The sequence below is a fragment of the Protopterus annectens genome, chromosome 8.part0, assembly GCF_019279795.1.
Source record: "Protopterus annectens isolate FY-2018-M chromosome 8.part0, PAN1.0, whole genome shotgun sequence".
In the NCBI taxonomy this organism is placed as follows: Eukaryota; Metazoa; Chordata; order Ceratodontiformes; family Protopteridae; genus Protopterus; species Protopterus annectens.
In genome coordinates, this window is record NC_056741.1 from 1,287,566,687 (window position 1) to 1,287,581,686 (window position 15,000).

At 40.1% G+C, this 15,000-nt stretch overlaps 1 protein-coding gene across 1 annotated transcript in view; it reads right to left on the reverse strand.

Annotated features, from left to right (window-relative positions):
- Positions 1-15,000, reverse strand: part of LOC122808462 (cornifelin homolog A-like) — a 187,348-nt gene that overhangs the window by 83,399 nt on the left and 88,949 nt on the right. Inside the window, exon 2 of the mRNA XM_044079422.1 lies at positions 10,958-11,094. Within this exon, the coding sequence (XP_043935357.1) occupies positions 10,958-11,094 (137 nt within the window). The remainder of the gene's footprint in view (positions 1-10,957; positions 11,095-15,000) is intronic.

Sequence of the window (15,000 nt, forward strand, 5' to 3'; positions counted from 1 at the left end):
TTGAGAGACTGTGTCAAAGGCCTTTAACAAATTGAGAAAGACAGATGATCCTATCTTACCTTCATTTCTAAACTGATGGTGTTTGTATAACTGAGGACGGCAGTTGCAGCATGAGGTCTGAAGCCATGTTGGGATTTGGCAAGTAAATTATTGGTTGTGACATACTGCAGAAGTGGAGAATGAATGCATCTCTCTAGGAGTTTAGCTAGTGGGGAGAGAATTGCTCTGGGCCTATAATTTGTAATTTATGTCATGTTTCTATCTTTGTGTAAGGGTATAATGTGTGATATTTTCCAGATAGTTGGGACGTCTTGCTCAGTAATGGATCTATTAAGTATTCAGGGTAAGAACTGGCTTTGGCTGATATTTTTTGAAATTCTGCTGGTAAATTATCAGCTGAATTTGCAGTATATTTTGATTTTTTTATGAGTTTTTCTACACTGTTCTACTATCTCGGTTTAAAGTACTGTTTTAAACTATCCCTGATGTTACGCCTTTCTCTGCAGTTTTTTGGCTGTTTGAATTATGCTGAGAGGTTAGCAGGTTGGTGGGGCGTGCACATTGTTTAAAATGTTAATGTTGGGAGGGTAGTTAGTGGCTGTGAGAATGTTGCTGAAGGTATAGATGTTTTGAATTTATACTAATTCACTACGCTACTATTGTGTATAACTGCAATGTTCAACTCACTGATGCAATGACTGCAATTTTGCATTGTCTGTGGTTATTGTGTTGAAAGTTTGGGAGGCCTGTGAGAATGTTGCAGTGTTCATTGTTTGCCTGGAGTTTTTTTAATGGGGAGTCACGTACTGTATAAGCACATTGTTAATGCTACGCCTTTGTTTTGTTGGGTTTTCACTTCATCCAGAATTATTGTGCAGAGACTTTGGGGGGGGGGGTGAGAATTCCACAGAATGTACTGATATCTTAATGCATGATATTGCAAACACTGTTCTGCTATCTATGTTTTTGTACTGTTTTAAACTATCCCTGATGTTGCACCTTGTTCTGCAGTTATTTTTGGCTGTCTGAATTATGTTGAGATTTTAGGCAGTTGATGGGGCCTGCGAGAATGTGCACAATGTCCAGATGTTTTTGGTCGGTTCTCTCTCACAAAATGATTACATAGCACAATGCAGAGGGCTAAAGCTACTAGCAAAAATGAACTTCATATTTCATATCCTCCACGTAATGCATGGTACATTCCCTGCCTTTATGCTTTTGTCCACAGGTCCTGTGCTGGGGGGTGGGGGGTGGTTGTGTGAATGTCTCCCAGTGTTTGATTGGCACTTCTACATCCCTCACAAATGAGGTTTTCTAGCAAATCCATGATTTTACTCCTTTGCTCAACCAATGATTTTGGTTTGTTCAAGAGTGACAAGAGATTGAGAGGTAGTGGGCAGGTGTAGTCTTTTTTTGCTCCGTAACATTTCTCTTGCTTCATAGTTTGGTATGTTTCCCCTCATACTTGTGCCTCTCCTAGTCATTTGTTCTTTCAGACTTTAGTCTGTTCCAGAGAGCTTGTAATATCAATATTTTATGTCATTTGGGGCATCTTCACATGTTTAGGGGGATGAAAGGGGAAGAACTGTATAGAAAAAAGCTGAGGTTCACCTCCAGTGTTAGGTATTTAACATGAAACTGTAACTTGGGGCCTTTCTCATTACTTTTTTTGTGCCTACTGGTTAGTCATTCTTCAGTCTTTCTGCCTGCGGTGCAATAGTGACTGATGTCAATGCAAGTCATTATGCAATATGCATTTTGTAATGCCCTTCAGTTGTACATATTGCCTATGTTAGTTTTTCACTACTGGTTACTGTTAATCAGCAGTTCTTCAGCCTACGGTATGATACTGGGTACTGTATAGCTTGTGTTTATGAACAGCGTTCAGTATTAGGTTGCTTATTCTTTTGTGCCTGCAGTCATACTAACATGACTTTGGAACCTAATCCATTTTTCTGGTTTATATAGCTGGTCCTTGTTTTTCTTCAGTTCTGCCTACAGTGTAATGCCATCCTTAGAATCTGTTCAGGATGCTAACGTTTGTCATTATGCAGTCCGGGCAGGTCAAAGAAAGTTGAATAAAATGTACCTGGAGTGTAGTGCTTTTTACAAACAGTATGACAAAAGGACCCAATGTCTGCATATGCAGTAATTCTGCTTTACTTCCATTCCCAGTTAGAGATGAAGCGTACATATTTGCCAGGAGCAGCAAAAAGAAAGCTTCAGCAGCAGAGGAATGAGGATGCAAAGAGACAGGGTTCCATTCTGAAATTTGTCTGTGGGTCATCAGAGAGGGGTGATTCAGGAAAAAGTTTGCCTTTAGGGCAACACAATGGTTCTGCATTACAGGCTGCCCACTGTGAGGCCATAATCCATCCGATAGAAAGTGGCCACTCTCTTACGGCTACACCATAGGTTACCTCCTGTGAACCTACAGCCATTACCATGGGCAAAAGCATGTCAGCAAATGCAGATTCAACTTTAGAGGTGTTACCTGGATCACCAGACTTTGATATAGAAGGAGCCCATACTTCTGTAGTGACAGATGTAGCCTATGACTTGCAGGGAGTGTCAGGTATATTTTTTGAAGATCTAGGAATTTGGCCAGACTTGACAAGGGATGAGTTTAAGGCAGCTGCCATTCAGCATGGACCTGTGCAAGTGGTGTTGCCACAGTTCCCAGTCAATGAGCAGAAAAGAAGATTTACATTGGAGAACTATTTCCATGTGGTGCCTAATGGACAGACAGCAAAACACACTTGGCTGACATATTTAGTATCAAGGGATGCACTGTTTTGCTTTGCATGGAAATTGTTTGGACATTCTAACTATCTTCTTTCTTCAGGTGGTTACAGAGCATGGAGAGAGATGTCCAAAGCTTTACACAGCCATGATTGAGCACCGGAGCATCCAGCATACATGCTGAAGTGGAAGGAACTGAACAATAGAATAAAGAGTAGGCAGACTATGGACAATAAGAGACAAGCAGTGGTTGAAAAGGAGGTAACTCACTGGTGTGGTGTTAGAATGCATTATTGCTATTGTCCAATAATTGGCAGAACGGAACATGGCATTCTGTGGTACAAGTGATGCCCTGGACACCTATGGCAATGGCAATTTCTTAGGCCAAGCGCAACTTTTGTCGCAGTTTGATTCTGTCATAGCTGAACATTTGCATCATATTAGGAATAAAGAGGTAATGGATCACTTTCTTGGGAAAGACATACAGAATGAAATTATCCAGCTGATTGCAAATGATATTTTAAGGACCATTGTAGGGAAGGTGAAGGATGCTAGGTACTTTCCGTGATTCTTGATTGCACACCAGACATCAGCAATCAACAGCAAATGACTGTAGTAGTTAGGTATTTGGATATTTCAAGGAATGCAGCCACAGTTGAGGAACACTTTCTGGGATTCGTGCCTGTGAATGATACAACTGGGGAAGGATTTACAGAAGCACTTCTTCAGACTGCAAAGTCATCAACTGGACATTAACGACTGTCATGGACAAAGATACGACAATGACAGCAACATGAAGGGAAAAAGAGCTGGAGTGCAGGCCGGGATAAAACAGATGAATTCAAGAGCTATTTATGTGCCACGTGCCTGCCATAAATTAAATCTTATAGTTACTGAGGAGCACATTCATCACTACAGGCAGTGTCACTCTTTGGATATCTGCAGAACATTTACGTACTCTGTTCAGCATCAATGAGCCGATGGCGGATCTTGAAACAGCACACAAATGTCACTGTGAAGCCACTGCTGGAGACTTGCTGGGAATGCAGGATAGGCTCTGTCAAGGCAGTAAGACTTCAGTTGAAGGGAGTCATTGAAGCATTACAGGAGATAGGTGAAGCACTACATACAAGTGATGCTGCAACATGTCAACAAGTAAGGGGACTGTGCTCGGGACTTATGTCATACCAATTCATTGTATGTTTAGCGGTTTGGTATGATGTGCCGACAGAGGTAAATCGTGCAAGCAAAGTTTTGCAGAGTCTGTCAGTTCATATTTCGACATGTGTCAAAGTGCTGGCATCAACTATGGACATGCTGAAGAATTACAAAGAGATAGGATTTCAATGTGCCATGGGTGAAGCCTCCACGATAGTGGAAGAACTGGATGTTGGCACCACGTTTCAAGAAAAGAGGCAGAGGAAAGTAAAGCACTTCTTTGACTATGAAGGAGAAGATGAGACTGTACAGAATCCAGTGGTAAAATTACATGTAGAGTCTTCAATGTGCTGTTAGACACAACAATGCAATCATTTACTGACCAGTCTGAGCAGCTTTAAGAGTTTGATAAGGCCTTTGGATTTTTATCAAATATTAAAGCCTTGTGTGATGTTGCAGAAGACACATTGCACCAACACTGCAAGGCTCTGAAATAACAACTGACTGACAGGATAAGTGATATTGATGACTCTGACCTTGGACACAAACTGAAAAGCCTTTCTCGAATGGTTAACAATGAGTCAACACCACTGACTTAAATTTCCTCATTCGCAACCACTTGCAAGACATATATATATATGTATGTATATATATATATATATATATATATATATATATATATATATGTATATAAATACTCATGTTTCACTGCACATTTAGTTGACTGCACCTGTTACAGTGGCTATTGCTGAACGCAGCTTTTCTAAACTGAAACTCATAAAGACATACCTGCATTCGTCAATGAGTCAGGAGAAACTTTCAGTTTTAGCTGTGGTCTCAATGAGCATGAAGTGGGACAAAGTGTATCACATGGCAGCCTCACTGAAGACTTTGTCCAGAAGAAAATTTGTAAGATCCCAGTAAAACTCTAGGTATGTGCTCATATTTCCTTTCCAGTAATCTTTTATAATGCTTTCAGGCAGTAAATTTAAGGTAGCACCTTAGTGTGGCTTGTATGCTGTGTATTCACTTTCTTTTGTTTTGCTTACTCCAACAGGTAGGAGGACTATGAGAATGGAACTAGCAGGATGTTAGGCAAAGGCAGCTAGGAGCGGCAGGACTCATCGGGAGAGGCAGGACTCATCGAATGGCAGGACTCGTTGGGAGTGGCAGGATTTGTTGGGAGGCTAGGACAGTTGGGAGTGGCAGGACATGTCAGGAGGCTAGGACAGTTGGAAGCAGCAAGACTCATTGGGAGGCTAAGACAGAAGCACAGGAAGAACAGACAAGTGGCAGCAGTCAGAAGCTGAAAAGGTAAATGCACACTGAAGATGGAAGACACTCTGGTCTTCACTTTTTTCTCTCTGGGTTTGAGTCTGCCTGTGTCAGACTTGGTAATCCCCATTGCTCTCTTGTGTGTTTCTTTGGGTTTGAGTCTGTCTGTCTCAGGCTCAGTAATCCCCATGGCTTTCTCTTGGGTTTGTTTGGGTTTGAGTCTGTCTCAGACTCTGTAATCCCCATGGCTTTCCCTTGTATGTTTTGTGTGTCTATAGTCTTTTCTATGTGTCCCATAGCTGTGTTGTGCATGTCTGTAGTGTGACTATTCTGCATGTCAGTAATTGCCTTGAGTGATGTCAGTTTATCTAATGCTGCTTGTTTCAGTCTAGCAGTATTACTGTCATCATCTTGTGCTTGGGAGTGGTGTCTCAGTTCTGTTTTGTGGTAGTGCTGACTTTATCTTGTGTGAGTTTATGCTCAGTCTTGCAGTAGATTTGTCCTGGTCTTGTCCCTACTGTGGGGGTGGGTGCCTCTGTCCTATGTCTGTATGGGTGTTAATGTTCAGTCTTGCTGTAGTGCAACCTTTATCATGTGTAGGTATCTGTTCCATGTGCAAGAGTCTGTGTAGCTGTATGTCTTGTCTCTGTTCAGTCTTGCCATAATGCTGTCTTTATCATGTGTGGGTGTCTGTCCTGTGTGCAAAAGTCTCTGTCTTAGTGTGCTTCTGTCCTATGTGAGGGAGTCTGTGTGAATGTCTGTGTTTAGCCCTGCTGTATTGTTGCCTTTCTCTTATGGGTGCTCTTATAAACTGAAAATTTGCTAGAATAAAAGGTGTTACCATGCATGTTCTGAAGGATATGAAGTTAAACTGAAATGCCTGTCATTTAGTGAATTCAGTCATCAATGATTTGTCACAAAAAGTCCAGAAAACTACACATTTTGTGGAACAGGCCAAACATGAGTCACATCTGGACATTCTGTGAAAATCTGGGCAGTTGAGTATGCAGTCAGTGTCTGCACCTGTGAGTGGCAACCTGGCTGTGGTACAGGGGTTTCATAATATAACATTGGTACTAACTGCCAGCCAGTGTGTGCACCTTTGAGTCGCTACCTTTTGGTACAGGGATTTGTCATAATGTAACATTGGTACTAAATGTCAGTCAGTGTGTATACATGTGTGTAGCTACCTTGCTGTGGTACAGGGGGTTTGTCCATAATGTAACATTGGTACTAACTGCCAGCCAGTGTGTGCATCTTTGAGTCGCTACCTTGCTGTGGTACAGGGGGTTTGTCATAATGTAACATTGGTACTAAATGCCAGTCAGTGTGTGTACCTGTGAGTAGCTACCTTGCTGTGGTACAGGGGTTTGTCCATAATGTAACATTGGTACTAAATGCCAGTCAGTGTGTGCATGCATCTGTGAGTCACTACCTTGTTGTGGTGCAGGGGTTTATCATAATTTAACATTGGTACTAAATGCCAGTCAGTGAGTGCATGCACCTGTGAGTGGCTACCTTGCTGTGGCACAGGGGTTTGTCCATGTAACATTGATACTACATGTCAGTCAATGTGTGTACCTTTGATTAGCTACCTTGCTGTGGTACAGAGGTTTATTGTAATGTAACATTGGTACTAAATGCCAGTATGTACCTTGGCACATCAATTCTTAATTATCTGAATATAGTGACACTATAGTGGTTAAATGGTGCTGGATGAGCTTGACAGGGAAGGGGTTGTGATGGCAATGTAGTCACACTTGATATTCTCCTGAGTAGGGCCCCAAACTTGAACCTTGCTGGGGGCCACCAAAATGCTAGTACCTTCCCTGTTTATAAGAAATGTTCCACAAGGACAGCATGGAGAGGCTTGGTACTTTTAAATGTGGGCCCCTTTCTGTACATTTTGTGAGTTCATGAGCTGCGGAGATTTTTTCACCTACCCCAGTATGGGCAAGAAATACAACAGTAAGTTGGGCGGGAACTGTAACAGTGAAACGATTTACGGAGCCCAGTGCTCCAATTCTCAAGTTTTTTTTACATAGGGAAGACTATTTCTAAGTTTAAAAGATGAAGGGCTCAACACACGTCAGAAATTAGAACTAGACTAAGCATGAATCGTCTTGCAAAGCACAGCATTGAATCACCAGGTCATTCTTTTTTTTTTTTACTTTTCACATTTTGGACATGATCAGGATGGTCCAATCGAGGTGAACTGTAATGCTATGCTTAAAAAGAAGCCTGCAACCCACCTGGACTTAATTCTTCTTGTTCAGTTAAATGCATTCTTCAGCTTAGGAAACTGGACCACAAATTATTTTATTAATGGTTTTGACATGACAAGTTTGCTTCTTTTTTGGATATTTTTATGCCTGTATTTTTGATGATTTCTGTTTGTTTTCTGTTCTGCTACAACATATATATATATATATATATATATATATATATATGCACTCATTTTCATTTTGTTCACGTTACTGATTTTTACCCCTATTTTTAGTGTATGATTGATTTTTATGGATGCTCAGTTTTAACAGTGATCTGATGAAACCCTATGGGTGAAGGTGATTTTCTTTTTGTTTGTTTTTAATACACTTACGATTACAGCTTTTATTTTGCTCATATTTTATCTGTGATGTTTCTTTACATCGCATCTTTTCCAAAGTTACTGTAGTGTTTTCTTTATTCATGTACCTTTTGTCACACACTCATATGCAGCGACACACATACATACACTACACACACAAACACACACACACACTCTTCTTCACTTTAGGTGTCTGATTTCTTTTTTTTTTTTTTTTGGAAGGATCTGGCTAAATGGCCTTTAGTGAAGGGAGTTTTGTGACATTTTATTCCTGTATGGAGATAGACTAGGAGTTAATTACAAGTTCTGCACTTCAGTTTATTTGGACTTTGTTTTATTAATGCTCTTTTTGTTTCCTATTTTAGTTAGGATTGAAAAAAATGACTTGTGTTGCATCAGGCTAGCTTTTAGTTGTAGGTTAGTCTCATTACTATCTCAGTCAAAATCATGTTTTATGATGCTTTGTGCTTTTTATCTGTATGTTAGTTTTCCATGGTTTAAAGCTGTTATTGAAAAGTTGATCTGATGAAATCCATTTAGATGAAAGTGCTTATCACAAATTACAGCTGAGGTATTTCAGTGACTAAGCGTATTTAAATGTGCCTCTTCTGTTTCCTCACTGAAGAGGAATTAATATCTGAAGTTTTGGGACTATTTATTAATGTTGCTTAATATTGTAATCTTTAAGTGTTTTTAATTTCTTCATTTTTCACAAATAACAAGAAAGTGAAGTCAGTCCTCTACCTTAAAGCTGAGGACAGCAATCTCCTCCAGTCTGTGTTGTGTTTTTTCATATTTAGGTAGTTAAGATCTCCTAGCAACTGCTTCTATTCTTATCAGAACTCTTTCCATTAGGCTGCCATTACTTACATCATATCTTTCTATTCCAGAATTGAAACATTACTTTCAGATGTTTAACTTTTTCACTGCTCGGTTCAAAGACTGACTATCCCAGTAAACATTTATAAAATGTGTCACTCTGAACTACAGGGCTACTGTCCATGAAATGAGTTTCACTTGGTTTTCATTAGCGTATTAAATCACACTGAGCAGATTTTCAAAGGCTGAATCTCACAATGACTCATTATTGGGTTACATGACCACAGGCTGTCAAACTAAGTATGGGACCGAACAGAGTCCTCCATGAAAAAACTGACCAAGGGAAGGGGGTAGATTTTCCAGTACCTTGCTACTTTACTGTTACTGAGTGCTTATGAATGATGCTGCATTAAATTCAGTTTATGGCAGGATTCTTGAGAAATATGCTGTTCTCTAGTTCTTACTAAGCTGATGGCCATGGAGACGCTTGAGAAGCTCAGACATATTATCCAGTACTTGAGGTAGATGAAGTGTCCCCCATTAAAGAAAATTTCCCCTCATAACCCAGGTGAAAATTTATGACCACCCATCTAGTCATATGGATTTGTTTCAAAGGTTTCAAGTGGAGGTACTCTGATATATGAGGGCAGCCTATTCCAGAAATGGAAAATACTTTGGGTCAGGTATCTGCTGTGCCACTTGGTGGTGTTTGTGTGATAGTACGGGTTTAGGTCTCTATAGAGGGTGTTTGTTTTACCACTGCTTCTTTTCAGAGTCCAAAGAGTGCTGGGCCATTCAAGAAAACCTAAGCAGAGATGACCCCTCAGGAGTCTGTATGACACTAAGTAAAGGGACAGGGATTTTAGCCTATCATAGTATCTAAGTATCACCTTCTATCAGAACCATAAGTAATCCTGATCTCTTTAAGTCATCCCTAAGAAAACATATTTCTTCACTCTGGCACTGTTCTTTTGCCAAAATAAATCCTCCTTAAATATCTGCCTCCTCACTTTAAACTCTCCTTATTCAATCTCAATACTCTTTAAATCTCTCCCACATTATCTCACCACAGCAACTGCATGAGCCAAAGTCTAGCTGTTAAATCTTTGCTACTAACACCCACAATTCAATAACAATTAATCTTTCAAAGCTGTTTCACAATCATCTAATTCTACCATTAATGTTAGTAATACTACATAAGGTAGAAGTGTGTAAATATGTATATAATATTAGATTACATTATTCCTAATTTGCTGTGGCTGTATAAATTCTGTATTAGTCTCACCTTCAATGTGTTACATCATTGTAACTGTATTGTACTCTATAATGTATGTTATTGTCTGTATATACTGTCATACTATGTGGAGCTTTTCTCCCTGGGCCTCCACTGAAAATGGGCTCACCTAGGTGCAGTGGACCATACCGGTAAATAAATAAATAAATAAATAAATAAATAAATAAATAAATAAATAATGGTCTACTGATACTTGAGACTGAGATATTTTCTGATGAGGAAACCTTGAGGTCTGTCGAGCTGATGTTGATACTTTGCCAGCTGTCTTTGCTACATTATGTTTCCAGTACATGTATGGGGTGATACTGATCAGAATAAATGGAGGGCCAGTTCAAGCAGATGATGCATCCTCTTCTATACTCCACCATCCACAGGCTGCATGCTATAAAATCTCTTGGGAGCACTATGAATCTCTTTTTATGGTAGGGTTGGCCAGACATTTGCAAGGTAGCAAAATGATATGAGCTGAAGGAAAAACAGATGACGGGGACAAATTGGATAGATAAAATGTGAATATCTAGACTGAAAGGTTATCACAATAGGTGATAGGAGGGATCCCAGCAGAAGAGCACATGGATAGAGGTCACCAAGTGCAGGTCAAAGGAGACATAACCTAGACTGAAGTCAAGTGAATGAACAATGTTTACAAAGAATTAAGTGAAATGTATCAAAAACAATAGAGAGTAAACATGACTAATGTGCAACAAACACGAGTATTAAACGTGTTAAAAACACAGAAATGCAAAATAAAAGGTCTACTCATGAGGGTCAAAAGCACTTCAGTTAAGCTGAGCACATATATTATAACAAATATAAAGAACACACACACACACACACACACACACACACACACACACTCACACACACACACACACACACACACACACACACACACACACACACACACACACACGCACGCACACACACACACACACACACACACACACACACACACACACACACACACACTTAATACAATAAAAAGTCAACACAATTTAGTATACATACAGCTGCAGGCAATAACAGGAAAGCAGACAGACAAGCATGCACTTATTGTGAAAGTGGCAACAATCATAACTAACCGGAATGTGATATCTCTCTCTTATGGATGTACGCATTGCAAGTAGAGTCCCAGGAAGATACGGTAGACAGCAACACTCGTCAAGCTTCTCAGCTACTTGACACGCTAAAATGCAAGGCACAAATGTACCAAACAAACCTGCAAGAGAAGGGAAGAACATTTATTTTATATATGCATTTGAACATAATTGTTTTACAACTAACATGGATGCACTTGATTCTGTATTCAGTAGCCCTGCCATGTAAAACATTACATTGTCTTGTATTAAACAATATTCAGCCTGGTCAAGGGAAGGATGGACATGAGTAATACTTGCGTGCACTAAATGTAGCAGGTCATGTTATTGTTTAATGACCTGTGAAATGCGCTTCATAGTCCTTCTCTTAAAGAAGCCTGGGTGGATAAGGCTTAATTGGGCATATATGACCACCCACACATTTAAAAATTGCCATTAGATAACTATGTGAAGCATTTCTTCATCAAGGGTATCTTTCAGGGACCCCTTCAAATATATTTCCCAGACATTTTTTTGCTTAAATAAATTATTTTGTAATTGCAGTAGCTCGCACCAATGTGTGCAGTAAATGTATGTCATTTCTTAGGTGACTGTAAGCAATTGATTTTGCTTTGTTTTAGACTATCACTCCAGCCTGTCAAGTCACTTTTAGTTTTCTTTCAGTTATTTTTATTCCTTCTTGTTATCAATCTTGTTTGCTGTCATTAAAAAAAAAAACAGCCAGACAGCACCAAGGAGACAAAACAGTTTTGTCTCCTTGGTGCTGCCTGGGTGTTTTTTTTTTATATTGTTTGGTGGACACCTTGGCCTTTTAGTGAGCTGTTTTTTCTTCAGCTTAAATTTCTGTCAGTAGCAACAAACTTTTCATTTGAGACATTTTGCATTGTTCTAAGATTTGCCTTGGTATTGACGCCTGCAGTACAATAACGATTGTCCTTTCATATTGGTGGACACCAAGTATTATTACCCTTTGTGTCTTACTGTTCATGCTATCACCTTATGACCTACACTGAGCCTTGCTAAGGCCTAAGTAATCATTGTTCACAGCCCCGTTCTCATTCACAGATTGAATTACTTGTTTAAGACTTCGGTAAGACTTCCATCCATTTTGTAAACTCCTTGCCTAGTGATGGTCATGGTGGTGGCAAGCTGAGTGGGATACACTAGACATCTCCATCTCATTTTCTAGGGGCTTCAGGTAAGCTGAGATATATAATCCCTCCAAAGTTCCTGGGCCTGCCCCAGGGCTTCCTGCAATTGGGCTTTGCCTGGTACACCACCCATGGGTGGTATTCATGGGGTATCCTGACAAGGTGCCAAAACAACTACAAATGACTCATCTCAAAAGAGCAGAAGCTGTCCTGCACAGCTCCTCAGTCTGCCATGAGGAGTGAGACCAGCTACTGTGCAGTGAAACCACATTCCTGCTGCCTGTATCTGTGGTTTTGCTCTCTTGGTGACTACCTCAACTCATGACCATAGGGAAAGATGGGGAATTATGTTGACTATAGACTAACAGCTTCATCCTTTGACTCAGCTCAAGCTTGAAACCCACACTAGTAATACTGCCACTGCTGCACCCCCTACTGGTCAGTCTCATGATCCCTGATACCCTCACTCATGAACAAGACTTCAAATTACTTCAACTCTTCTACGTGTGCTAGCTGCTCCCCCTCACCTGCAGGGGGAAATCCACTGTTTTACAGAAGAGCAACATGGCCCCTGGGTGGGGGTACAAATTTTAATTCCAGCTGCTTCACATTAGTAAGGAATCACCTCACTGCACCATGGAGATTACAGTAACTTAAAATTAGTGAAACATCACCTGGAAGCACCAGGATGTCACCTTTGTGTTCAGACACTGAATATATTCTCCAGACTTTTTCTGTGCTTTGCTATCCTATCCATGGGTGGGGGGGAGTTAAGCCACATACTTGGTAGAGTCCTGTTCAAGTTAATACTAAGAACATGGACACAACTCTCATGCCACAGATACAGGGACTGAATGTCATGTAGCAGCAGCCTTGAGATGCTATATTATTGTAGCACCTCTCACAAGGCATTCTGGGATATACAGCAATATGTTTATTGAAAATCCACAAAACTCATATACAAAGTCTTGGTAATTTCTCATGATCTGCCCAAAACTTTTAGAAAGACAAAAGGTTAATCCACTGTTCTACAATCAGAATAGAGTCTAAGTTGTTCCTTCTGAATCAGATACTAGCCTGTTGGTTGAGGTCGAATTTCCAACACCTGGAAATACTTTCCCAGGGATGCTGAGGAATTTGATCCCTTTATAACTGGAAAATACACTCTTGTACCTCTTTTTGAAATTGGGGATTAAAACCACAATTTGCGAATTCAGATATTCTGTTCCAGCCTTTCATGTAATATTGATAAAGTTTGTTCATTGTGACACCCTAACAATGACTTCCACCTTCATCATTTCCAGCCACATTTCATCCACTCATGCAGCTTTGCCACAACAGAACTGTTTAAGTGCCACAGTTGCATTTCTCCACAATGTTTTACAGTCAATGTCAGAAGTTGTCCACCTTTGTGGAGGACAGCCTTGGCAGTATCCCTACTCCTCATTTGAAGTTACTGAACAGTTTGCCAGAATCTTTCTTTGACTATCCAAAAGTCATCTTCATAGTCTTTCTAAACTCTTTCCACACCCAGGCCTTCACCTGGATGACTGCTACAGCTGTTGCTTTCCTTGATTTTCAGTACCTATGACTCAAATCCAATGACTCCTCCTACTAACATTGCATGGAAGGACTCTTACTTTAGCCCTGTGACTTTCCTAACTGCTGCTATCCATGAGTTGTCCATATAATTATTACCATGACTCACACTGACAACCTCTTTGCAAAAGCTCCTTGCTGCTACAGCTTTTCAGGTTTGGACAAGGTCCATAAAGTCCATATCCCCAACCTCCCTAGGTACACTGTTTAGAAAGTAGTTGTTTGGACATATTATTGAATGTCTTCTGGAAAAAGTGATGAACTCCTTCTGCACAAAAGGATCAACTAGGTGTTTTCAGGATACTCACTATGTATGACCTTTGGCCCAAGGTGCTCTGGTATCAAGTACACTTATGTGCATCTTTGAGTTCAAACTTTGCACTTATCATATACAATCAATGACGGCCATAGAAGTCAAAAATCAGTTCAGCACTCAGGTGCAGATCAGGTAAGCTGCTTCTTCCTATCATATCCCTCTGTTATCTCTGGCATTCCACACAAGAACGTTGATGTTTCCCAGTAGGACTATGAAATCTATAGATGGTACTCTGTAGAATACCATGGAATCCATAGATGGTACTCTGTAGAATACCATAGAAACCATAGATGGTACTCTGTAGCATACCGTGGAATACATAGATGGTACTCTATAGAATACTATGGAATCCATAGATGGTACTCTGTAGAATACCAGGGAATCCATGGATGGTACTCTGTAGAATACTATGGAATCCATAGATGGTACTCTGTAGAATACCATGGAATCCATAGATGTTATTCTGTAGAATACCATGGAATCCATAGATGGTACTCTGTAGAATACCATGGAATCCATAGATGGTACTTTGTAGAATACCATGGAATCCATGGATGGTACTCTGTAGAATACTATGGAATCCATAGATGGTACTCTGTAGAATACCATGGAATCCATAGATGGTAATCTGTAGAATGCCATGGAATCCATAGATGGTGCTCTGTAGAATACCATGGAATCCATAGATGGTACTCTATAGAAAAGTATGGCATCCATAGCTGGTGCTCTGTAGAATACCATGGAATCCATAGATGGTACTCTATAGAATACTATGGAATCCATAGATGGTGCTCTGTAGAATACCATGGAATCCATAGATGGTACTCTGTAGAGTACTATGAAATTCATAGATGGTACTCTGTACAGTACCACACCCATGGTATCTTAGAGGACTGAATATTTCAAACAGATGTTCGGTAGCTATGGGTAAACACCAGCCACAGTTTGTTGTTCTGCAACCC